This window comes from Tyto alba, unplaced genomic scaffold (assembly GCF_018691265.1).
Source record: "Tyto alba isolate M040663 unplaced genomic scaffold, T.alba_DEE_v4.0 Super-Scaffold_40, whole genome shotgun sequence".
In the NCBI taxonomy this organism is placed as follows: domain Eukaryota; kingdom Metazoa; phylum Chordata; class Aves; order Strigiformes; family Tytonidae; genus Tyto; species Tyto alba.
This window is the reverse complement of record NW_024881316.1, coordinates 13115710-13142274: the sequence shown is the minus strand read 5'-3', so window position 1 is coordinate 13142274 and position 26565 is coordinate 13115710. Positions and strand designations below refer to the sequence as shown.

Here is a 26565-nt window from a genome sequence, read left to right as displayed (position 1 = left end):
ACAGGCCAATTCCACTCCAAAAATCATCTTTCATTCACTACTGAAAGACTGGAGTCAGTATTCAAACACTCCAAACTCTACCACATACCTTTTGATTTTCACAGATGTATCTTTTTGGGTTTTATGAGGCTGATCCCATCCATGGGATGAATCCCCTGTATCCATCCACAAAACTACTACTTATTTACCTCTTTCAAACCTGTCCTTTTTTATAGTACAGAAAAAAATGACATCTATTAAGATACTGCTATGCTGACCAATAACATACCGTTTTGCTTGTGTTCTCCTATCTCACTATCCATTTGCTGTCCCCATTCTTAGCTTGTAAGTAACCCTTCAACAGTGGAGCAAAGAGAGGAGGCAAACGATTCATCTTTTAGAGAACGTGAAGAGGGCAGAGATATAGTCAGGATAAATAAGGAAATCTGTACATGCCACTTTTTTTTTTTCCCTTGAGACAAAGAGACTTTTATTTATTGTCATCCTTTAAAAAAAACCAAACTTAAGTAGTATATAGGTTTCAGGAACTTGGTTATCAGCAACTTAAACAACAGAAACTCATGATATCTGCAGATAACATAACTGGTAATGTTAAGTGATACATGCAGAGGAAATAAGGAAAATGAGTATATATATTTGTAGTTTAAAACAATAATTTTAAAAGACCTATGAAAGACCGGAACCTTAATTGTCACATGCACAACCTAAGCTGTGTGCATTCACATATGTAAGCACAAACACTGTGAATGAGAATCTTTGACTCATTGTCAAAACAAACAAGTGGGACAGCTGGTCCATGATGCATCACGGATGAGACCACTTGTCTAACTTGGCTGTGTACTCACAGCCTCAAGCACCTACATTTTTTACTGTTTAGCTCCTTGCAATCATTAATACAAACACTGCTTACATTACATTACACTTGTGTCCAGAAGGCCTCTGAGTCCTAAGACTTAACCCATGACTCCAGTATACCTGTTGGTGTGTATACAGTACTAAGAAGCTCACCCTGGACATGAGTAAGTACTTTCTGATGTTAAACACACAAAAAACTAATAACCCACTAATAAAGAGGAAAGGATGCCAACCAGAAGCCAGCCCCTATGCCAATTCAGCCTGTTTCTCTAACCAATACATTGGTAAAAATGCAACTCGGAGCCAAGAGTAATGGCAGTCTGCTACATAAAGTGATTTTCCTGTTTGAAAATAACCAGTTTGTTCTATGAAATCTACTAGACTTAAGCACTGGAATATTAGGTAACTTGGAAAAAAACATATAAGCTACAAGGAAAAAAAGTCACACCAATTTTTAATGACTCCTCAGTTAGGTTATACATAGTGACAACGTATAGTTGTGACAGTGATGGGTCTGTTCATGAGAACTTATTTTATCATAACAGAAGTAGTATTTCTCAGTGGTTGCATAAATGTTATCTTAGCACTAAAATTTATTTAAAAATTTAAAATTTATTTAAAAGCAACAGATAAACACTCAGAACCTGGATGTTTGGAAATCATAGAACTTGGACAACATATAAACATAAAACAGTTTACGTCATTAGATTGCCTACCTCAACAAAGTGCATCTATAAGTTTATCCAGGAATCTACAAACATGTATTTCTTCCTTTGTGTCTGTGAATTAGTTGTACAAATTGCAAAATTACCAATTCTGTGCCTATATTTAGTTCATCAACAAAAGAAAACATCCCAGGTTATACCATGTGTATAGTATTAAGATAATTCCAGACCCGAATTGCAATCCATCTTAAAAGTTTGAGGAATTTAGCTGTCACTATTTAAATATCAAGCTTAACTAATGTTCTAATGCTGTTAAACTTAAGTATAACAGGCAATTTTATTTTTGTTTGCACTTCACTTTGCAGTGCAATGTATTGACTACATTAGTAGTCTCTGCTGACTTAAGACAATATTTGTGAAAGATTCTATACAATTTGATGAATTTCTGGTGATTAAAGATAAGAAGCATTGGAGCAAGAAGATGAAAAGGTCAAAACTTAAACATTCCATATTTTCTGAATACAAAACACAGTTTTATTTCTGTGCTACTTGTGGTGCATCTGTAGTACTTCCATTGCTATATTATTTCTCCTTCTCATAGCTGGGGGGTAAGGGGGAAGTGAGTGGCTGTGTGGTGCTCGGTTGCCCTCTGAGCTCAAACCACAACAATGTACATCTACTTACATTAAAAAATGGAGAGAAATTTCTTACTTGAACAGAACTCTTCAGAACTACTTCAAGAATTTGAATTTGTTCATTTTCTTTAAACATACAATCAAGAACAGCATAAACAATACATTTTAGGAGCTGGGAATCATAGGCTAAACTTTTTTAGCAGGATAAAGATTAAAAAAAAAAAAAAGAAAAAACTTACCAGAATATAGATTTTTCCATTATTCCCTTTCACAGTGAATCTAAATGTGCTTTTAGCAGAGGACAATTCCACAAGACACTGAGCAACCATGCCCTGTACGAATTGAGACCTGTTTAAGAATTAACCACATATTATATGTTTTCATAACAACTATCAGGGCAAAGTCATTCATATCAATGCAGTACAGATCCACATTGTCAATTCCACTACATCTTACAATCACTTTTGATTCAGAGATAGGGCTTCTTTATCCTTCTCTCCCTCAAAACCAGAGGGCTTTATATTTCCAGCAACAGAACTTTTTTAATCCATCAGCATTCTAAATTGTTCCACATCCTTTATTTTGACCAACACCAAATGTCAGATGCTGAATAAAAGCTTTTCCCTATTACATTTTTACACATATGAACAAAAAGTTAAGAATGATGCACATATTTCAAGTATAATTCACAAAAGGAAAGAACTGTGACTAACGCACAGTACATGATACAAGACAGCTAGATCAAGTTCTGTTTCATCTTAGTCTGTAATTCAAGATGAAATACTTGAAAATTAAAAATCTGACTTCCAGTTAAACATTTCAAGTTTTACTTAATTTAACTTTACATAATGTAACCTTCCATTTCCATAACTAATCACCAGACATCATGCAAACTTAAATAGTTCAAAATAAATAAATATTGTATTTTGGCTTATCACCTGAATAGTGTGACAAATTATACACAATCTCTCTCCTGCATCTCACACAAACACACACAAAGACAAGCAAACAAAATTATACAAGTGGATTCAGACTACATTACTTATTATAATGCTTAATTCTGTGATGATTACATAAAACTTGACAGCACTTTGTTATTATATGTAATTATTCAAGAAACTAAAATGTTAGTGCATTTCTAGCATCCTTTCTAAAACATAAACCTGAGCAAGTTACCTGATTCTTTTTATTTTTATTTGTTACCTTGGTGTTGGGCTGAAACTTTCCTCAGATGGTCGAATTATTACCTCAGTGACATAATATTTAATGGTATCTAAAATGACAAAAACATTTTTCAAGTACAACAGAACAACTGACTTGTTAAGAGTAGACTGTAAGCCACCGTATCACTGTACTAATTAAACTTTTGCTCAGCACTCAATTAAGAGCCAGATGGTCAAATTCTGCTTTAGTTTGTGGGAGGAGAAGCAACCAATAAGAGAAAACATACAATGCCAGAAGAAAACTGCTCTGAGCTAATTACATGATCGGCAATTTGTCGCTCATATTGATCCTTGTTTGATGCTGGAAACAATCATCTTGAAACAAAGCAAGCAAGAGCTCAAGCCAAACCTGAAAGATGAATTGAAAGAACTTTCCTAAAGCACTGAGATCAGCATAGCTTACGTAAGTATTTTAGTACCCTCTGCTGCTCAGTAATGTTGCAGTGAATCACAAGAGACAGTTTTAATAACAGCACACACAGGGGAATAATTTTCTTCTTTGCTCAAAGAGCAGACTAGAACTTCTTTCCAAAAATTGCACTAACTCAACACTATTGCATACATTCTGAGTTTCAATGTAACTCCTCCTCAAAAGCTCCACTAAGACAGCTTTTAACACTAAATGGATGCATTTGAGTACAGAATTCAAACCTCATCAATAAAGTCAGGACAAAAATGATAATATCGAAGCTCTGTGTCTACGCTACAAACACAGCCTAACCAGGGGGCCAGCAGGACAGGTTAAGAATATAGAGTAATAAATTAATTCCATTAAGCCTTAGCATGTGAACAATAGTAAAGTCTCATCAGTTCCATAAATTTTAAGGGTAGAAGGGATTGTCTTATCTGATCTCTGTCCATACACACCCTTAAAACTGAATGAAAGCAAGCATTTCAGGAAGCCAATCTGTTTTAAAGGTTCCAAAGGCTTGGTAATCCCAGTCCTTCTCCAGATAAGTACTACACTTTTTAAAATATCCTCAATGTTAGGAAATTACAATTTACCTCTAAGTTCAATTTTAGTCTGCTCCATGCTGTGCTTAGTCTTGGGAGACAGCAAGAAAAGAAGCCAGTTCAGTCACGCTAGCCCCCCAGCTATTACCCTGAGTAAAGAATTGGTGCTACTGCTGCAAAAGCACTGGGAATTAAAGAGATGTTTGCTTGCAGGGAGATAGAAGGTGGGATTTCCGAAGGAAAAAATCATACGAGTACGTGGGGATAGAGTTGGGGGAAGGAATAGCTGACAGGGGAATTTCAAAGTCAAATCTGGCCTCCACAGCTACACCACTCTAATCCAGCTTTATCTTCAAGGCACTGATATCTGCTCGTGAGGAAGGACCAAAGCATGACAGTCAAGTCTGCTCTCTAGTTTCTTTTCAGAGATGCTTCTGTCTAGACTTATATCATACGTCTCTGGTTAGCTTTTTTTCCTCTGTTCTTTGAAGTCCACATAAATTCCCTACAGTACTGAGGAAACATGGTCAAAACAAAGGACATGTTATCTAGCTTCAGCCATGTAGAGTCCAGACCAAAATCCCTGCACATCTACACAGTACTTGCCTTTTTCCATACACACTGATCACATCAATTATTGGTTGCTACAACTGTCTGAAGGTTTAGATTAAGGCATCCATTATTCATGATGATCTGTGAATTTCTTCTCCAACCATAGCTTTCCTAAAGTCACAATCTGCTTCGTGGGCTTTCAAACATCTTACCTTAAATTTGGTTTTATTAAAGCTTGTGCTTTTCTGATCCTTGTACAGGACAACTGGAACCTTCTGTAACAGAAGACCTTCTGTTGTGCATCTCCTCATGACTTACTTCTCAAACAGGTTTTTTACATTTTCTGAGAAGATTTTATATTCTCCAGATCTCTGAGCTGAGCCAGGCTCACACTGACTAATGCAGTGGAGGGAAAATGAAAGCATGAAAACCCTGCTAGTAACAGTCTTATAATTCCTACTCCCCTGTTAATATCTGCATTTTAAAAACCATCAGAGACTCATCTTTACACTACTTCAGGTAAACCCTGCTGATTCAACATAATGACAGCTTTTAAACCAATAATCTCATCATCTCAATGTCAGATGATGATGAGAGGTAACCTGTTTCTTTGACAAGGTTTCCTTTAAATGAAACCAGGCTGGCTGTCAGCAATCACACCTTTAGCTTCTAGTTCTGTGATGATCAAGTTCTGAATTAACCTTTCTGTTATTCTGTAGGACTGACAGCGAAATGAACAACCTGTAATTTTTCAGGTCTCCTTTTTTACTGGGATTCCTAGTAAACTGTAATCATACATTGAGTCTTCCAAAGCTTTGGAATTAGCCAAATACACCACAGAAACAAGGATCAGGAAAATCCCTGTCATAAATCACTTTCAAGGTCTAACAGTGGAAGCAACAACCTCATCTGTTTCAGAAGGGAATGAGACAAAGACACAGGAATCAGCCCTGCATCTTACTGATAAAATAACTTTCCTCCAGAGTTTTTAACCTGCAATGCTCAGTGGCTGATGCACTGAATTCTAGTTTGGTTTGTACATCCCATACCTGATGATACTGTTTCTCCCAGCATTGTCCTGCAGCGCTTACAAATTACTTTGGTATTTTCCTTTGATTTCTGTAGGACAAAGAAATGTCATTTAAATGTCACTCAGTTATTCTGAAAAGGGAATGTGCAATTTTAACATATTCTCCAGAGTATATAGTGAACTTTGTACTTGTTTCTGTTCTCCTTATGTTTACATACACAGATTTGCATTCACTACTTCAGCTTTCTACACTTCCACTTGCTTGTAAGTTTCATACTAGTTTCCAAATCCAGCAATATATACTGACCCCCCAGCACAGCACAACCTGTAATAGCTAACAGGAGAATCTCATAGTATTGAGTGACTGGATAAAATGACAAGGTAAATTTGATTTTGATAAGCACAAAATAATGCCCATGAAAAGAATTATTCCAAAATATATACATAAAGTATTATGCTGCAATGTGACTACCATCACTCAGTAAAAAGTTCTAGCCACTGTGGACAGTTTTGTAGGAATACCAGTTCAATGTTCAGCAGAGAGTAGAGAATGTCCACAGAGTATTCTGAATTACTAGAAAACAGCTGAAGAACACAACGTAGCATCATATTCCAGAAAGGTGTGGTGGATTCTGTTCTTAAACAACCCCTCTCCTTCAATTCAAGCAGAAACAGAAAAGGTATTGACAAAGAATAAGAATAATTATCAGAGGTGCAAAACAGTTTCCATTTATGGCAAGAGAAGACATGTAGTGGGAGACAGCATGAATGACAGAAAACTTAGGGGTACCATTAAGATATATAAAATCATGAATGTTTAGGAGAAGCTGAAGAGGAAAAAAACATTTACTCTCATAGATCATGCTATGAAATTATAACCTGGTTTGTATCAAAGAAAAGGAAGGTATTTACCACACAATGCGTAATATAGTTTGGTACTCACTACGCAAAAGTATTTTTCGTATTACAAGTATACGTAAGTTCAGAGAGTTTTCAGAAATTCAGGGGAAACGATATTCATCATGGGCTTCTTAAAAAAAAAAAAAAAAACAATGTGGATAACAACATCTAGTTCACGAAGTCTCTACACTGGCCAAAACATCATTCAATACTTGCCTTACTCTTATGCATCCACTACTGAACACTGAAAAAGATACCATTTTTGGATGAGCCTGTGATCTGCCCTAGTAGCACTCCTACAAATTTCAGTGTTAATATTTAAATTCAGTATCAGTATAAAGATACAAGTAAGCACACGTCTTGGTTTGGGCTGAAATAGAGTTAATATTCCTTTTCAGGGACTAGATGAGTGCTGTGTTTTGGATTTAGCTTTGGGTTTGGTATGAGAAGAATGCTGATAGCACACTGGTGTTTTCAGCTGCTACCAAGACTTCAAGGACTCTCCGACTCCCCACGTCCTGCCCGTGTGCCAGGGCACAGGGAGCAGGGAGGGAGCACGGCCACAGCACCTGACCCAAACTGGCCAGTGAAATATTCCATATCATGGCACGTCATGCTCACTGTACAGAGGAGGGGTGGTTGGGAAGGAGCTCTCTGGCTTCTGGAATTGCGATTGTGGGATCTTGGTACCTCGGGGTCGCTGGCCGGGAACGGGCTGGGGATTGGTCAGCGGGTGGGGAGCAATTACGCTGTACATTGCCTGTTTATATATTTCTTTTTGTTTTCCCCCATCATCGTTATTGTTCTCGTTTTATTGCCATTATTAAACTGTTCCTATCTCAGCCTGCGAGTCTCCCTTCACCCCTCTAATCCCCTCCCCCATTCCCAGGTGGGGAGGGGGAAGGGAGCGTGATTAGCTGCGGGGGTTGGTTGCCCATCAGGCCCAAACCACAACAGCACAACTCCTACTTTAATCCAAAATCTAAATTCCAGAACTGGTTCTGTGTGGGCTTATTAACCTGGGTGTAACACAGTACAGCTCTGCTCTGGAAGCAGTATGTATATACAACCACAATGGTGCTCCTGGGTTAATAAACCCTTCTGGAACTACGAAACCTGAAAATGTAATGAGAATACACCTAAATTGGATTTTTATATGTGGTCTTTGTATAATCACCTTTATAATTGTTCATAGAGTATACAGCACATAAAAATACCCATGTGTAATTAAACAACTACTGGTTTATTGGCTTGGTTTATAAGTCTAATCAAGTCACTATCAACTTGAGAAACTGTATTGCTGCACATGCCTACAAAAATAGTATCTAAATTTATCATAAATTAAAAACTCCAAATTTATCTTTTTCTGTAGCCTTTGTAAAAGATGGCGACAGTTCCCATGGATTCCAAATGGAGTGAAAATGCACTCTTCAGGGAGCATAATTCTCCTTCATCACCACTATCACACTCCTTAATATTCAAATTTTAAAATGGATGATGATGTGTCAGACAGATGTCCAGAACAGAAAGTGGTGCTCTGTGGCCTATCACATCACAAAATTATTATAATTAAAAAAAAAAAAAAAAAAAAGCAGCATGAAGTAAATCCAATGGCCCTGGCAATGTCAGGTACACTTCTCATCTTACAAAGGTAAGTTTTGAGATTTGTCCATTACAGGCTGTCTTCAGAACCCTGATTGTGGACTTTCAGACTATGCAGACTTCCAAGCACAATTATCCTAATCAAAAATTTAATAATGCTTTGTTAATTGATTTCTTCTAATTCAGGTGCCTTGAAGGACATGTGGCCTGTGATCAGACTGTTGAAAGACATTATAGACAAGTCAGAGAGACATGCTGGGCCAATTTTTTCAGTTAATCTATGGGAAAGTGGAAGTACTTCCTGCTGCAATGACAGGGAAGGAGTAAACAAGGGAGACAGAGGAGCTATACACAACAGTCTGGATCATTACGTAGGCTGTGCTTAGTCTAACAATCTGCACTAAACTACAGCCAAATGCCAGATCGTATACTCAGGAACAACAAAGCCAGTGATGATAAAATAAAGGAATACATAATGGAAGACAGCAAAAATCAAAAGAATTTAGATGATGGTAGCTAACCAAACCAGAGTTACTTATGAGATGCTACAAAAGAAAGGGCAAATATGATCTCTGAATGCATGAACAACTGACTAGTTGATACAGATAAATAGAAAAATACAAGATTTTCAGAATTAGTAAGATGATTACAGGAAAAATGGATCTATAAAGTATGTTAAAAATTTGGAAAATGGTTTGAAAAACTGCTACAAAAATAATTTATAGAAAATAAATACACCTTAGAGATAAAAAGAGCTACAGAGTTGCAATTCTTAGCATGTTTAATTTAACAAGAAGGCAACAAAGATTCAGGATGATTAACCACTGAAATAGCTTACCAAAGAATGTAATAAAGCTTCTATCATTTGAAGTATTAAATCAGTACTGGACATCTTTCTCAATGATATAGCTCAGACAGAACTGATGGATTTGATGCTGGAAATTCCTAACAGAGCTCTCTGATCTGTACTATGCAAATAATAAAATGAAGAGAAAGGACCACTCTGCATCCACGAAAAACAAGAAGTATCCCACATGGAATTTGAATTAATGATCACAAAGTCCTGCTTGTTCCTCCCAAACCAGGAATCTAAAAGCCCCAGGGAGAGCCTGACTGCCTCTGTTAAAGCTTCAGAGAGCTGACTATGTTGGAAGTACAACCCCCTTGTTATAGAGATCAGAAAAAACACCTGATTCATATATATATAGTCATCCACTTTCCCAATTCTTGCCTTGCTACTCCCCTCAAACATTCACAGTAAAATTACTTGCTAACATGAAGATCAAGGATAACTAAACAGGGTTTTGTGATAACCAGTATTTGAAGTTGGTACAAATAATGCACAGTAAAAGTATATAATATACAGTACTTTCTTGAAAGCTACAACTTGCATGGTTTTTCCTGACTACAGTTACAGGTGCTAGCTGAGAATCGTGCGGTACAGTACCTGACAAACACCGCTAACTCGCTGTATCACGCTTCAACGGAAAAAGCGATAGTTTTAGCTAGACTAATTAAATCAGTATATCTATTTGACAACTTGCAGCTGCTGGTGGATCACCAGCCTAATATTTCCTGTTTCAATTCCTAAGGATCCCTGATATGGTGTCAGGGAAAATATTTTTCCCAAGAGATACTATTAGGATGCTGCAAGACCATGTGACATTTAAAAACTGTGTTACACTGGAAGACTAATAGATGTGAAAAATGTTTGCAATGGACAGATGCTGTCTTGGTCCCACTGGAAGGTGGAAAAGACTGTTTAAGCACCTCTGATACATTCCTGCTACTATTTTGGGCATAGGCAAACACTTTCCAAAGAACTGCAATGCAATTAAAAAAGAACTTTCATACTGGGGCAGACTGCAACAATATTCTCTGAAATGAGAACATTTATGCCAATAGCAATCTATCTTGCCTGTAGCTTTCTATTACTCATACTATGGAAGAATTTTCTGTTTCAGTATGAGAGTTTTTTCCCTTATTAGTCCAGTTTCTGCTCGATATTACAGTTTTGCTCATTCGCTTGGCAACCAAGTGATGATAGAAATAAGCAAACACAGAAATGAGAATTCATTGCAAGTGTGAAAGATGTAGAAAGAGGGATTTGACACAAACAAGGAAAGAATTCAATGAAAGAACAAGAAAGTAAACATGAAAATTTATCACACTAAACTACTATTGTATGCCTTTGACAGAAGATAGCCTCCTCCCTCATTCAAAAGTTCTGCTATGATCCTGGTTTGACCTACATCTCAGTAATATCCTTGCCCCACATCCTTTTATCATGTTTCTGCCTCAAAAACAACCGTTTTCAGGCAAACATTCTCTTTCATTGATTGAAGAAGTGTATTGGGCAGACTGCTACCCTCTCTTTGGGCTGCAATACGAACTCCATGCACCCTGCCTCTTCCTGTCTTTGTTCCCATTGTTCTCAGATCTCTTTTGAGACTAATGAAATGTGAGATAATTCATTTTGGGGACCTCTAGCAGAAGTCACCATCCTCTTTGAAATTCATAATCTTCTGCTCAGTCTCCTTAAGGATACTTAGAAGAAATAACTCCAGTTGCCACAGAGTTAATCCAAATTAATCTGCTTCTCCCATGCTGATACCCTTTCATGGTATCAGTTCTTATTTTCCCCTCTCCATATTCTGCTTTTCAAAGAACAATGGAACAAGAAACCAAAGAGACCACCACTGCAAGACTTGCAGATATGGACCTTAGGGCAAAACTGTTCCTCCAGCAGATGGTTCGCTTGGATGCATTGCACCAGCAACTGTTGAACTGCAAGAATCCTGGTGATTTAACTGGGGATAATACAAATCCCTAATGATGATAGGCAGCAGCAGCAGACAGGAATCAGGGTCTCTGGTGTTACCCCTCAACAGATTAGAAGTTTCATGTTGGGAATCTGTACATAGCAAATCATCAGCTGTTAGAGACACAAGTTGCCAAGGCAGCAACAGTTCCCATAACTGTAGCAGGATTTCAGTAATCAGGTTTAATACACGGTATTGGATGAAAGGATGGTATCTGCAGACCCAATCTTTGTCAGCACAAATACAGACAAGCAGTAGATTAACAGAAAAGACTTTATGGAAATGTAGGCTTTGGTGAACTAAGTTCCTGGATACTCCTCTGGTAGAAGAAAAGATTATTGCTTTAACTTTTATACAACTACTAGATTCCCAAGATGAGTAAAGCATTGTATTTTCTTTCTTCGTGGGTTTTATCCCACCACTGAAACATGAGTATCCCTACAAATGTTTTTTTCCTGCGCAACAACAAATTTTGATGTTTCTAAGCCAAATGATAGCCTTCTTCCTAGAGACTCAGCTGATGGATATATCCCCTCCTGGAACACCTCAGAAACATCAACATGAAGAGGTATTACCTGGGGTGGCAGGGCGCTGTCTCTAGACAGAGCAGTCAAACTCAATATCCTTACTATATTCAGAGAGTGTAACACAGTCACATGTGAACCCAAAACACATTCTGATTTTCCAAGTCTTTCTAAAGCTAAAAAAAAAAGAAGCAAAAAAGAAAAAAAAAAAAAATCACACCTTCCTTTGATCATATTTATGGTTATGCATCCAGTCACAGTTTGAGAAGAACAAGCACTGTTACTCCAGTTTCCTCCTCATTCTTCACTCCAGTACCCTTTGACAAACACCTTATCCATTACAGTTATTATCTTACTAAATGCTGATGTCCTTCACTCGGGATATTTTTGGGGGGAGATATTTGGGTTTAGAACTACATAATTAAATAGTTTCCAATTAAGTTTATAAGAAGAAGTTCTTCTTGCATATCTAGGTCAATAGTAAGACCATGGTGTGTATTTTAGAAAATGTAAATCATAGCTTATAATATTTTCTGGCTTCTGTACATCTGAATGTCAACAACTCCCTATGATCTTCAAAACAGCTCTGCAATACATACAAGTTAAATAAACCAGTGACAGAGTGTTTTACAACGAAAACATCCAAACACATTCATTTTCAAATTATTCAAACAAAATACATTACCAAGTTGGGGCCACTCTGAGAAGCACGGTGTCCAGTTTCTGAGCAGCACATGGGAGACTCAGGCACATGTGATTCATTTCCTGAATTCAACAGAAAAAAAGTGTCTCCAAGAAAACAGTCATCATACTGAGGGTGCAAAGTGCTTCTGGCAAAGGGGTTAGGGTGACAACACCACTCTTCAACTAAAGCACTCCAGTTTTCACTTGGTAGAGGAAGAATTCTGAGAAATTTCCTAAGAGGCAATAAAAAAGAAATATTTCAATATATTATATTCTCTTTTAAGACACTAAAAGAGAGCTTGAACTCCTTACAGAAAGGGGGGGGGGGGGGGGGAAGTATGGCATTTTCTCAAAAGGAAGTCTTGACTCTCAGTCAAAGGCACTTTCTTTGGATGAATTCTGAGAAAGCAATGGCTGAGTGTTTCCTGCCAAGTTTGTGATGAAGCATTTCCCAAGGGTGAATCTCCAATGATTACAAAGCAGAACTTGGCATAATCCTCTCTTGAAATGAATCACATGGCAAAAATAAAACAGTTCTATCCAGTCATGAAGAACAGAACAATGGGAATTTTGCAATTATAATTATTATTACTTCTTGTAAAGTTCCTTTCCACCAAATGTTGATACAAAAACAACAGAAACAGACTGCTGCCACAGCAAGGGAGAGCATGTCCTCTGAAGCCCCTCAAAGTCAGATAACAGATTTTGAAAAAGCTAAATCCAGACAAAAAATACCAGAGTATATTGTCATTAAAAAAAAAAAAAAAAAAAAAAAAAGCATAATGCAATCTTAATTTAGATTCAGATTCAACTGTCAGAATTGACACACAAAGAAACTCAAAATCCCTTCTCCTGGACATCTGTATGCATCAAGGAGGCTGTTCCAGGCAATACCAGACTTTGCTTTCATTATCAGTGTTGCTTTTAACTTACTTTCTTTGGTTACATAACGTGCCGGAGGATTTTATAAGTCAAGGGTTGGAATCACTGCTTTAAGTTATAAAAAATACTTTTCAAGCTAGAATATATACATGTGGCTATATAAATAACAGCTTTAATAGGCTATATAAATAGTAGCTTGATCATTACGAATGAGTGATCAATACTTTCCTGCCTACAGTTCCTGTAGCCATTCTGTGGTCCCACCACGTCTCTTTTTTTAAGAATGCAGAAGTACTGATTGATACTGTCCGCATATTTACACTTGCTTTAATCTGTGTTTTCTAGGAAACTATTGCACTGGGAAGAAATTCAGCCCTTTTACCAAAACAATGGGCAACGGCTTTAATGGTGTGCACCTCTCAGTTTTCTAGATGTACTGCTTGTTACAGACCTCAGCTTTCTGCTCTCTGCCTAGTTTCCTTGAATGCTTTCCTTTCATTCCTTTATTTCTTCTGCTGTTGCCTGAAAACTTTAGATTTTCTTGGTTCTTCTTCTTACTTAAAACTTGCAAATACAACTTTGCTTATGGTGTTACTTTGCAAATAAACACAGAGCTGCTAAGCCAACAGTTAGACACCCTCCGTTTCTTGCAGTTCACAGACTATTCTTTTCTAAAGATGCCAGTTCTTCCCATTGTAGTTTCTTGCGCCTTTTGTACTGTCAGGTGGGTGAAAGCAAAATCTTTTATAAAAACTTCCATTTCTAGACCGACAACACGTTTTAAACTGTGCTTGCCCCACCTGCAGATGAAAGTTGGAATAACTTGTCCTCTGACTCAGCTTTACCGTAAGATCACCTCTCAGCACCACCCATCACTGTCTTCACTCTATGTGGTCTTGTATATCGCCTGAGATAGAACCACAATTCTGCCATGGTGGGACCTTAATTCTGGTGTTGGCCTAATAGCTGATTATTCATCAGCCTTGTACAATTAGTTCCAATGCCTAGACTCACACTGAAAAAAAATAAATCTTCATTCCTATGTATTACTCTTTATGCTACAGCAACAAAAAGCTGGTACTGCTCAGCAATGTTTTTTCAAGTGTTACGTACAGGGGGAAAAAAAAAAAGACAGAAATTACCTTAAGTTGCAAACTAATGCTGTCCAGTTTCATTACATTACCCTTTCTTTACCCTCACAGTCTAGAGCATCAGGATCTTGAATTCTTGCCCAATAAAACCAGTTGCTCTAACCAGTAGAAATTTCCTAAACAGACTCCTCCTAACTTTGACCTAAACAGAAAATACAGCATTTCCACTATATTTTAAGCTTTTCCCATTCATAGGTGGTGTGTTGAGTTTTTATGTGATGGAGTTTTGGTAGTGAGGGAGAGGGCTACAGAGGTGGTTCCTATGAGAAGCTTCTCAAAGCTCCCCAGGCTCCAAATCAGTCCCACCTCTAGCCGAGGCCAAGCCAATTAGTGACTCTGGTTGTGCTTCTGTGATAACATATTTAAGAAGGGGAACCTGGGAGGAGTTGTGAGGGAAATACCTATGCAAACACTGAGGTCAGTGGAAGAAAGGAGGAGGAAAAGAAGGTGGAGGTGTGCTGGAGCAGAGACTCCCCTTCAGTCCGTGGTGAGAGGGCAGGGCCGACCCCTTGCAGCCCACGGAAGATGCCCACCCACAGCCCGTGGAGGACCCCACACCCGAGCAGATGTCTGTGCCTGAAGAAGGCCGTGACTCTGAGGGAAGCCCATGATGGAGCAGTCTATTGCTGGGAGGACTGCAGTCCATGGAAGGGAGCCATGCTGGAGCAGTTCATGAAGAGCTGCAGACTGTGAATAAGACTTAAATTAGAGAAACTCATGGAAGGCTATGTCCCATGAAAGAGACCCCATGGTGGAGCAGGGGAAGAGTGGGAGGAGTCGTCCCCCTCAGGAGGAAGGGGCAGCAGAGAAAACAGGTGATGAACTGACTGCAACCCTCATTCCCTGCCCCCTGTGCTGCTGGGGTGGAGGAGGTAGAGAAATGAGGAGCAAAGCTGAGCCTGGGAAGAAGGGAGGGGTGGGGGGAAGGTGTTTTTAAGATGCGGTTGTATTTCTCACTGTCTTACTCTGTTTGATTGGTAAATTAATTGGTGGCGGTGTTCAAATTAAATTTGTTCTTTCTCTTCCCCAAACGAGTCTGTCTTTTGACCATGACCATAATTGGTGAGTCATCTTTCCCTGTCCTTGTCTTGATCCTTGAGACTTTTTTTTTTTTACTTTCTTTCCCCCAGCCTTGTGGGAGGAAGGAGTGAGGGAGCAGCTGTGTCGTGCTCAGTTGCCTTCTGGGCTTACACTGTGACAGGCAGGAAGCCGTACTCTGGATCATTAGAACTGAAAAAATGTAGCTTTCCAGAAAAACAAACAAAAAAGAAACTTGAAGTTTACTGGGTGCTGACTAACTGGAGGCTGCTAAATACAGTGATAACAGGGGGACTTTCTCCCCAAACCTGCTCCTAATAACATCCGAGTTTCCACTTCAAGATAGTCACCTAGGCTGCCTTCACAGCCAGAATGTGACAAACAATTCTTAGGTCGGGACCTTTAAGAGACACTTTCTCCTTCTGCAAGTGTCTAATATAGTCAGGCTGAATCTCCTTCTGGAGATAGTTCTCTGTCTCCAAACAGAGGAAGCCTAGGTAATTAACTTATTTTTAAAAAGCCTTAAGTGAGGCACTAATCTAAGAGTCTTCTCATAACGATGTAGCTCTTAGATGGGTTTCCATGCTAAATATTTGACCACAGAGATCCTTGTAAGACTGGACCAAGAAAAATAACCTCTAACACCATTATTAACTAATATACAAGAACCGAGTAGTATCATCCCATCTACTGAAAATTCTGAAAACTGGAAGTAAAAGGGACTTTAGATTTTTGCACGTATAACCTTTCTGTTCCACCAGAGAAAAAAAAGAAGAACCAGTTGAATTTCTTTAACAGCAGACTTCCTGAGTTACTTACTAAAAAATCTTGGACAGTCCAGCTTGACAATTAATTGTCATGCTATTTATGTAGGAAAAGTGTAATTAGAAGACTTCCCCTGCCATCAAATAGTATACTTATGTAGTACAAATTCATACATTTGGATTAAGGAAAAGGTTTATTGCTTAATAGTAATTGGCTAGTGAGCTCTCCCTGCTCTTACCTCGACCCAAGAGCTTTTCGCTATATTCTCTCCCCTGTCCAGCTTAGGAGGGAGAGTGATAGAGCAACTTCGGTGGGCACCTGGCATCCAGCCAGGGTCAACCCACTACAAGCCTTGAAGAATTTCATCATGACAGAAATAAAGCCTTAAAGAATTATTTTATATATGAGCTACACTTAGACTAACTGGAAGGAGAGAAAGAAAAAAAACAGCATCCCAAATTCTTCGCAGCTCTTAAATCATGGAAGAAAAAAAAAAAAAATCTAATCACTTCCTCTAATGTGCGGGTAATGGAGAAGAATCAGGGAGTACAACCCTAACCTCTGAAAAGCTATCAGATGCAGGGAAGGAAACAGACTAAGCCAGGGGATTTCAGAAAACGTATGGAGTCCATTTGCTTGCATCAAGGAAGGATCACTTACATTTAAACCATACCTAACATATTTCTCTAATCTAGTCTTTAAAATGATGGCTTCCTATGCAGTCTCTAAGCGTAAAAAATAAGCTTTAGAATAGGTTTGGGTTGTTTTTTTTTAAAAATTGTAACCTAAATTCCTCTTGCTTCAACAGAATATTACTGCTACCTTCTTTGCAGCAACTTGCAATATTGGAAGAGCCTTACATCTTCTCCACCACCTTATCTAAACTAAATCCAATTTATTTAAATTTCTTCTCAAAGGTATAATTTTATAGATCTCAGGTTTTTCTTATTAAAGATCCTTACCTAGTAATTCACACTTTTAGTATGTTCCCCCTCACACAGTTCTGTAACTTTTTTTTTAATCCCACTGCCTGTGCTGCCACTGTCATACTCACTCTCCCTGGAGAGACCAACACATTAATTCTGTAGCTAAAAGTACTGACTATGTTATTGTCTTCCTACTGGAATTGCTGGAATAGGTGGTGTTGGATACACAGGCAGCTCCACTCTGCTATCCTTAACATTTTTTAGTGATAACATTCGAAGGGCTCAAAGGTTCCCTACAAGGAGAAATGCCAAGCAAAGAGCCATGAACATGCCTTCTTTTTCCTTTCTCAAAAATTCTGACTGCGTCACATTATAAGATGCAAAACCAGAAGATGTAAACTCCATGCATGTGAATCTGATGCCTTGAAATTCAGGAAAACACCCACTCAGAGATGAAAATATAAAAGTGCAATATGTTTTGAAAGAAAATGTTACTAACTAGAAATTAGATGTTTCATTACTCTACAAATGTATCGAAATAAGAGTTATCACTAGACTTTCTGATGAGACATTTCAGAAGAGAAAGTCTGGAAATCCTCATTCAGCTACATTCAAGCCAGCTATATATCCATAAGTATGTCAAGAAAGTAACAGGAGTTTACAGAATATACCACGTTTGAAATACTATTTTGAGTATTAGAAGTGACAGAGATCATAAAAGGCTACAAGTGCATCTCTAACAATTCTTGTATATCCAGCTGAAACTGTCAAAATTGTTCAGCAGAAGAGCCAGAAAATGCAGCAGCTTTTTAATAAAATTCTCATTCACTCTGCAGACTTTGTAAGGCACAGAGATAAGGCCGAGTCACACAGCTAAGAAACTGTGTTTCCCAAATTCAGCATCCCTGTACTATGTGGAGGCTGGCTTCACTTAACAGATAGAAAGGAGGTGTGGTCAACATCCCCATTCTGAGCAGCCACTCTGTAACTACAGCAGGATGACTGAAGGGAATTTATAAGAGATTGAGCAGAACTGAAAAGGATCCCTGAAGCTCAGAGGAAGAAAGAAGTCTAGTCTCAAATTTTCAGTTTTAATGCCTTCAACGTAGCAAAGACGTCAGCTACTAATAGACTACGACTATTTTTTAAATCAATGAAAATTATGAACATTTGCAGTATCTCCAGGCCAAGATGTTACATCTTTTTGTTTGTACAGCAAAACCAGGAGCTATTAAGATGAGTTCAAAGAGATTCCTTATGAACAAAAAGCACAGATCTCAAAGCAGAAACGTTACACACGGGGAAGTTCAGCTACGAAAGGAAATGTCTTGCTCAAAGCATAACAGACAAGCAGGAAAAGAATCCAGAATTCCCAGCTTCCAGGGCAATGCACCAAACTCCCTTTGTCAGGTACTTCTACTTTCCAGTAGAAGTGAAATCAAGAATTAAATGAATAAACAGTAAAAATCTGTTTCAGGTGATTTTGCTTTTAGTCATCCGTAGTGCTTCAAAAGTGTTCTCATCTATCAATTCCAAAATAAATACCTTTTATCTGTCTCTCTAAGTACATAAAATAACACAAATACCAATCACTATGGCATTTATTACTATAAATACAAGACACTGCAGTACTCACCGGTCTTTTACTATGATGTCACCACAGGATTGACAGTAAAAGATGTAATTCTTCTGGGGTGTCAGGCTTTCCCTCAAAGTAAAAATCAAATCTATAGATGGAAGAAGACATATTAATCATCAAAAATGTGTAAAATTTTCAGTCACTTGTATAAAAAAATCCCGCCAAATACCTCAAACCAAAAAAGATAAGAATCTATCAAACAAAGCAAAATGCTGACATTTTAAATACAACCTTAATTTATTTACCTGTAGAAGTACTTAGATTGAAGAAAAGTTTGCCATCTCCACCTCATACCTCATATTGCTGAGCAGGAATTGTATACATGAATAATTATTTTAAATCCTCTCCACAAGTGAAGCTGAGATATTGGTACATCCTAATATGTAACACAAAATAGTTGGGGGGGGTGGTGGTGGTGGGGCACTAGTTTTAAATTTTCAGGCAGGTAAGATACCAGCCACTGTTGCACCACTCAACGAATAGATAGTGAGCAATACCCTCTGCAGGCCAGTAAAGCAAAAATGGTCTCACAAAAGCCAGCTCAGACAACTTTTCCAAATTAAAGAAGGAATTATAAAAGCCTCCACAAACATTAGTCAGAAGAAAAGTAAAACTGCAAGCCTAACTCTATATGTTTTGCATTGCCCACTTTCTCAAACTTGAGGCTTTAAGTATATTCTCAGCACTGGCATTCAGTATTTAAGATTTAGGTTGCAACCACAAATGAAAAGCACTTTAAAAGGTTCCAGAATTTCATATAAGAGACAACTAGTTTTGCAAACTAATATAGAACATTAAAGGCTAACTAAGGTTATCCAATATATACATCAATTACCATTTGGTTCACATACATGTTTTTCACTGGTACGACTTTCAAAGGTAAATGTTTAAAACTTCACCTCTGACCTTTTGAAGCATGCCTCATTAATAAGACACACTAAATAATTTTGTATCATTGTATTGTCAAAGCACATGCATAATTACAGATTAACCTACAGAAGCAACCTCAGCATACCATAAAATCAACAGAGTATTTCAGTGTGTTTCTGGTGATGAAATCATTACTATAAATCACATTCTTTATCACTCATTTCTACTTTAAAACCATAGAATGACAATCTTGTGTTATTTAATGTATCTTTCTGTGTCACAACCTACTAAATTATTTGAAATATATTGAGCTTGGATGCTAGAATGAAAGTAACAGTTTTACTACCATACTTCCTATTTATGCAATCATATCCTAGACCTGAATTAGCATGATGGAAATATAAAGGAGGTAACTCTGCAGATGTTACCCACAACATTAACCTTTGCAAACTGAATCTGTGAGAACAAGCCTCCACACAAAATCACAATCTTTATGATGAAATGGCCCGTGACAACCTTACTGCAATAGCCTGGATGAAGCATATTACTGCATTTTCAGCTACCAAACATGGAGCAGGACAGAAAGAAAATAATTTTGAAGTATTATGGGAATAACACGAGGCAGGAACCAAGACCAGTTCTTAAACTCCTACACCAAACACTCACTCAGCAACCGCGATCCCCCCCTTTCGTTACGCTGCGTTCTGCTCTTTTGCTTTTTAAAACTGACAAGTTCATTAAATTTCAGCAGCTCCTGCTTAAAACTTCAATTCAGAGCCGAAAAAGAGATTTTTTAGGAAAAGCAGCAGCACGAGCATGACACAAATCGGTTGCTTTGGGTGTTCTTTTTTTTTTTTTTTTTTTGTGCTGCAGAATCTACACTTTGAAGTCTCCGTCTGCGCGTCACTCGAACCGCTCAGCCCCCGGTAACCCTGAGCAAACCAGCCCGGTTTTTATGGGCCCGTCCCACGCCCCGTGCCCCGCTTACCGTGGCTGGGCGGCGGCGGCGGCGGGCGGCGCACGCGCATGCGCAGGTGCAGGCCCTCGCCGGGGAGGCGGCGCAGGCCGCGACAGGAGGCCGGGGCCAGCCTGACCCCCGCCGGCAGCTCCGCCGCTGCCGCGCCGCTCCCGCTGCTCCTCACCTCCAGCCGGTCCGCGCCCACCGCCACGTCCACCGGCCAGCTCGGGAGGTCCGCCTCGCTGGGGACGCAAAGGCTGACCTCAGACAAGGGGCGGCAGGACGCGGGGCGCCGAGCCCGGGCGAACCGAGCCCCGTGGTCAGCCTGCGGCTGCCCCGGAGACCCGCGCGGTAAGTCCCCCGGGGGCTGAGGAGCGAGCGAGCGAGCGAAATAAACCACCGTTCCCAAGGAAAGCGTTTATTTGCACGGTAACTCGCGCTCTCCCGAGTCGCACAAGAAGGGAAGGGCGCGGGGAGGCGCCGGTGCATAACCCGGTTTCCCACCCCACCCAGCCCCTCGCCGTTTACGGCTAGGGACGCTAAAAGCCAGCCCCCCCCCCCCCCCCCCGCGCCTCGCACGGCCCGAGCAGCGGAAGGCAAGCGGCGCCTCGCCACTACCGGATCACCAGCAACGCGCTCTGCGTCCCCCGCCTGATCTCCAGCAGAAACCCGCCCGCCATGCTGACAAGGGGAACGGCGCCGCCGCTCTGGCGGCGGGCGCCTCTCCCGCCACAGCGCCCCCCTGCGGCTCGGCGGTGGGAAGGCGCCCGCCGCGCCGCCGCCGTGTGGGGTCGGGCCCGCTGCGTCCCGGAGCACCGAGGTCTAAATCCTCTTAATCTGCCCGGGCACAGCCGCCCCGGGGCAGGGCTGGCCTCACGGGCTTTTCTGGTGCCCACGGTGAAGCTCCTGAGTGCCAACGTCTGCCTGTCGTCTCTTGGCCTTCCACCACACCTGTGCTGTGAGGGGCCTCATAGGCACCCTCCCCACAGGCACCTCCCCGAAGCCATCTCGCCTCACAGTGCTCCAGCCCCAACCGTCCTGGTGTCATCCAACCACCTTGGTCCTGTTTACAGACACCTTCCCGGCAAGGGGAGAAGACTGGGCACTATCTCCTAGGTGTGGTCTGTTGAGTGCCAAGCGATGAGGGAGAATCGGTCTCCTTCATCTCCAGGATGCTGTTGGCCCTCGTTGCTGCCAGGGCCAGCTCAGCTTGCTGCCCACCAGGACCTCAGAGCTGCTCCCTGGCGGGGCACTCCTGGTCTCTACTGGAGCCCAGGGTTCATCCTTCCCAGAAGCAGCAGTCCCTCATGATAGCCAGGCTTTGTGACACAGAGACTTCCTTGGGTTGTATCAAAAGACTTCATCCTCTTCCTTACCCTGACCAGGTGGTCTATAACATACTCCCACCAAGATGTCACCCTCACTGGCTTTTCTTCTGATACTGATGTACAAGCTTTGATCCAGCCTATACAAGAGGTCCACATATCCAAGATACTGCTTCTCAGAGAGGGCAGGATCACTGGTGCTCATGTGGATAAATAGCTGGGGCTAGTAGGTTGGGGGACAGGCAGGCCTCAGCACTGTCCTTGCAACGTGTTGGATCCAAGCCCCCAGCAAGCAAAAACCCCAGACAGGCAAGTCAGAGTGGCAGATGGGGTCCTCTGTCCCTCACAGCAGGAGGGAATTGCCCACTGGTCTCACCCACTGCTTTCTCCTGGTGGTGCTGATGTGTCATTCAGGCCTGGCCAGCTGTGGCGCTTCCCCAGATTATCCTTTTTCCCCATTATGTGCTACCAGGGCATGGAGCCTCTATTCCAGTTGCAGATCTACAGATGGAGAAGGAGCTGTTCTTCTGTTGCTAGAAGTCGCAAGCTTACAGCCTTCCCCATCATAGGAAACCCTCCATTTCACTACACCCAACCAGTCTCTAGCTGCCTCTGCTTCTGTGCAGTTTGGGATCTCACTTCTGCAGGGTCTCTGGGAAGACCCTATCAAACTCTTTTTCACCTTCCCTGGTACTGCAGTCTTCTCCTCAAGTTGCTTAGATGACTCCTCAATGACAATGACTCCTCAACACTTCATGCATCCAGCAAGCAAGGGCACCACTTCTGCAGGGTGATCCCTGCCGCCCCAGGGCCGCCGAAACTGCAGCCCCCATTCTAGGTCTGGCTGGGAAGGAGATTCCTCACAGCATCCTGTACAATGCTTTGCTTAGTATTTATAGCCAGTGTTAATAACACACCAATGTTTTAGCTACTGCTGAGCAGTGTTTGCACACTGTCAAGGCCTTCTCAGTGTCTCGCTCTGCTCCCCCTCAGCAAGCAGGGTGGAGGTGGGGAAGAGGTAGGACAGCTGACTCCAACTGACCAGAGAGATATTTCATAGCACATATTGTCATGCTCAGCAATAAGAACTGGGACTGTAGTCATTCCAAAGCAGCCACTGCTTAGAAACTGGCTGGGCATCAGTGGTCTGCTTGCAGGAGGTGGTGATTGTTTTCGTATGTTTCTTTTGTTCCTTTTTCCTTCACTGACTAAACCATCATTGCCTTGACCCACAAATTCTCTTGCTTTTGCTCTTCTGGTTCTCCCCCCATGGAGCAGTGAGCTCACAGCTGGCGGGGTCAAACCACCATGCCTGCAAAGCTCTGTCTGAGCAGCGGCCTCTGCTGAGCCAGGGGCTGGGGGCTCAGTGCTGGGGACTGCGTCCTGTGCTGTGCCACTGCACCACCACCCACCCCCTGCCTTGTGAACACTCCCCTCTCTGCCCTTTCTTCTAACATTACCAAGTCTGCCCAAGTTCCTCCCAATCCACCTTCACCCAGCTTTTGAATGCTGTCACGCTGCTCTCGTACCAAACAGGCCCTCAACACAGGCATCTGCTGCTCAGGGGTGAGGCTTCCCACTGCCTCTCAGGAGGTCTTTTATCAAGAGACTGTGAGCCCGCTTTGACACCCCTGTGTGACTGTCCCATAGCTCATGAGCACTGTCACCACCGCACTCTTCACCCAGCACGCCGATCTCAAAGTATGTAACAGGCTGTTGATGATCTGTATTTGAGAACACCAAGAAAAGAAGCTTTTGCTTTGGAAAAAAAAAACAGTGCTTTGCAGTGATGTGTGTTTACATTCTAGGAAAGTCACAAGACTTCCTGCAATTACAAAGATTTGTTTGAAAACATGATCTGCAAAGCTTCAAACAAAAAGGCAGATTTGTACATTAATTTTATAGCAATTTACTATCTAAGACATAATTACTTTGAAGTAATCTTTGTCCTTGGAGTTGGCAAGACCAAGTAGGTATCTTTGGAGAGTCTCAAGAAAGTAGATGGAGTAAGGTTAGACTTTGTGGGAAAAATATGGCAGACAGTAGTCAGCTACACTGTTTCAAACAAGTTATTCAAGTATTCTGCTGACAACACTCTGCATGCCATACTGAGGGTGGTGTTTTGGGATTCTGTTGTTGCTTGCTTGCTTTTTTAAGGAAGAAAAATATTTAGTCCACGTGGATTTCCCATTACTCATCTCCCATTACTTCACTAAACCAATGTACATATTACAGGTTAAATTGTTCTGAGCAAGCAGGTCACACGTCAAATGTAAAATCCATGTAATTATAGGATAATTGACTCCTAGTATTAGTAAAAGAGCCTCGGGCCCTGACTTTACAAAGGCTTACACAAGGCTACAAAGTTATGAATAATCTTACGTGTTTGCAGGGTGTGCGCTTCATTTATTCAAAACTGTCAACTATAGGTTTCACACCATTTCTGTAGTGAAATAATTACACAGAAATTAAGGTAAATGTCCTACAGAGTGAGTGCTCCTAGCATCAGCAGTGCATGTAGCCCAGTATTTTGACTCCAACATTAGTAAAGGAGATACTATTGAGGAAGAGCTCCTTACTGTGGTCACTTCCCAGTACTTCCCCTGCATCTCATTGTGCTGGGGAGGGTGGAGGGCACAGCTCTGCTCATGTCCTTCCCTTATGGATGTGTTTGCCATCAATATGAATGACGTCTCCTTGAACCTATGGATAGTGCCCAAGACCCCAACCTCTGGTGGCAATACCTTCTAGAAATTTGCAATCTGCTTTGCAGAAAAGCATTTTCTTTACATGTCTCAAAAATGATCATTCACTGTTTTCATGAGGTGCCTCCTCATTCTCATACCATGGGATCTGGCCAATGACAATTTCACATCTTTCACGATTTTGTAAATCTTGATCAATCCTCTCCCCTGCCTTCTCTCTCCATATCAAACCTTCCTGGCCGTTACTGCTCTCGCTGTCAGGCTGCAGCGCCGTCTCTCCCCGGTGCCTTCCCTAACTCCTCTGCATCCTTCTTGAGCAGTGAAGACAAGAATTGATGCAGTAATCAATCTGAGTCTGCACCAGCATTTTAAATAGCAGCCAATTACCTCTATCTCGTTCTCAATATTCTTCCCCATAACATACAATGTTTTGTGGGGGTTTTTTGATTGCCACTGCACATAAAGTTGATGAGACAATTTCAAAGAGCTGTTTGAGAGCTCTGAGTTGCAACTGCCACTACTAAATTCAGCAGAAGGGAAGCTTAGAAATCTAACTGCTTTACAGTGCAGGAACACATGAAGGCATGTAGTTAGTCACTGAGAGTCCCATCACCTCTGTGAAGATCACCATTTTTAAATAGCTCCAAAAGCACCACCAACCCTAGTTAAGAAATAAATCTCAAATGCATTTGTGAGTATCTTAAAAAAAAAATGCATGTAAATGTACCATTTTAGTTGGAAATGCACAACCTGTAGAGTCATACTCGATGGGAATTGTGGGAACAGTGGGAATTGTCAGCTCTCCATAAAGTAACTGTTTCTCATCTACTGAATCCTGGAAGAGTTTAATGAGAAAAGGAATTGCATTTCCTCTTTATTATTATTATCACCAAGTCTGGAGAACAAAATTAAACTTCATAAAATGTAGGCTGATAACAGAAGACATCAAGTAGAAGATTAATAAATATTATGAGATTTTCCCCTGTCAGTGTTTTAGAAATATTTACTTGTCTTCAGACAAAGTCTAAAAGATATATTATATAAGCTGAACGCATGTTTGGTTTGCTGTTTGTTTTTTGTTTTTGTTTTTGTTTTTTTTTTTTTTGCAGTTGCTTAAGTCATTTATAACCATAATGACTGCTAATATGAAGCCTGCTTAAATTTGAGCACCATAAGGATGACTTTGAAACTAAGAGATCGCAGTCTGAGAGCTGTACCCTTCATACTGTGGGACTGATCACTTGAAAATCGCTCCTGCGGTAAAATATTCCTCCAGGATCATCCATGTGGGCACCTCACGCGCCCTTCTGTGTAAGAAGGACTCAAGCCTACTAGTCACAACCAATTTTAGAAAATTCTAGATACAACTAATGTAGTTGACAATATTTTCTAAAGCATCACCTGCTTTCCATTTTCCCTGCACCGTATTTGGTGAACTATGTAAAGATTAGGCAAAATAAATACATATGCTCCTACAGAAACACCTTATTTTTATTTCCGTCAGCGCCCACACCCCCCGCGTCACCCCACTCCCCGTTTCCACCCCCCAGAAGCGGGGGCGGCTCCGTGCCCGCCAGGGGGCGCGCTGCGGCGGGGCGGGGCGGGGCGAGCCGGCGCGGCGCATGCCGGGAGCTGTCAGGGCGGCGCGGGGGGGGGGGGGTGCTGGTGGCGCTGGGCTCTTCCGGCTTGGGTCGCTCAGGTAACGCCGCTTGCACTGGCGCTTCCTCCTCCTCCTCCTCCTCCTCCTCCTCCTCCTCCTCCTCCTCCTCCTCCCGCTCCCGGCGCAGGTAGGCTGCGGGGCCCGACGGCAGCCGCTGTTCCCCCCCGTCGTCGCGCCTCTATCGGGGAGGGCGCCGCAGC

At 41.1% G+C, this 26565-nt stretch overlaps 2 protein-coding genes across 12 annotated transcripts in view; one reads left to right on the top strand and one right to left on the bottom strand.

Annotated features, from left to right (window-relative positions):
- UBE3D (ubiquitin protein ligase E3D) overlaps positions 1 to 26151 on the bottom strand; it is an 88886-nt gene extending 62735 nt beyond the window's left edge. For 5 of the 7 annotated variants that reach the window (XR_006166532.1, XM_042803656.1, XM_042803659.1 and 2 more), the window contains exons 1-7: positions 21294 to 26151; positions 20706 to 20917; positions 18845 to 18935; positions 12448 to 12679; positions 5934 to 6003; positions 3359 to 3428; positions 2395 to 2503 (exon numbers count right to left, since the gene is read on the bottom strand). Coding sequence is in view for 6 of the 7 variants with exons in the window: in XM_042803656.1 (XP_042659590.1) it covers positions 2395 to 2503; positions 3359 to 3428; positions 5934 to 6003; positions 12448 to 12679; positions 18845 to 18935; positions 20706 to 20917; positions 21294 to 21355 (846 nt within the window). In the remaining variant the exon portion in view is untranslated. The remainder of the gene's footprint in view (positions 1 to 2394; positions 2504 to 3358; positions 3429 to 5933; positions 6004 to 12447; positions 12680 to 18844; positions 18936 to 20705; positions 20918 to 21293) is intronic. The other 2 variants (XM_042803660.1, XM_042803661.1) reach the window with 2 other exon arrangements.
- The window catches only part of DOP1A (DOP1 leucine zipper like protein A), a 73240-nt gene continuing 67624 nt past the window's right edge, over positions 20950 to 26565 (top strand). For 3 of the 5 annotated variants that reach the window (XM_042803642.1, XM_042803643.1, XM_042803635.1), the window contains exon 1: positions 26370 to 26492. The gene's annotated coding sequence lies outside the window, so the exon portion shown is untranslated. Of the gene's footprint in view, positions 21027 to 26341; positions 26493 to 26565 lie in introns of those variants that run through there. The other 2 variants (XM_042803637.1, XM_042803636.1) reach the window with 2 other exon arrangements.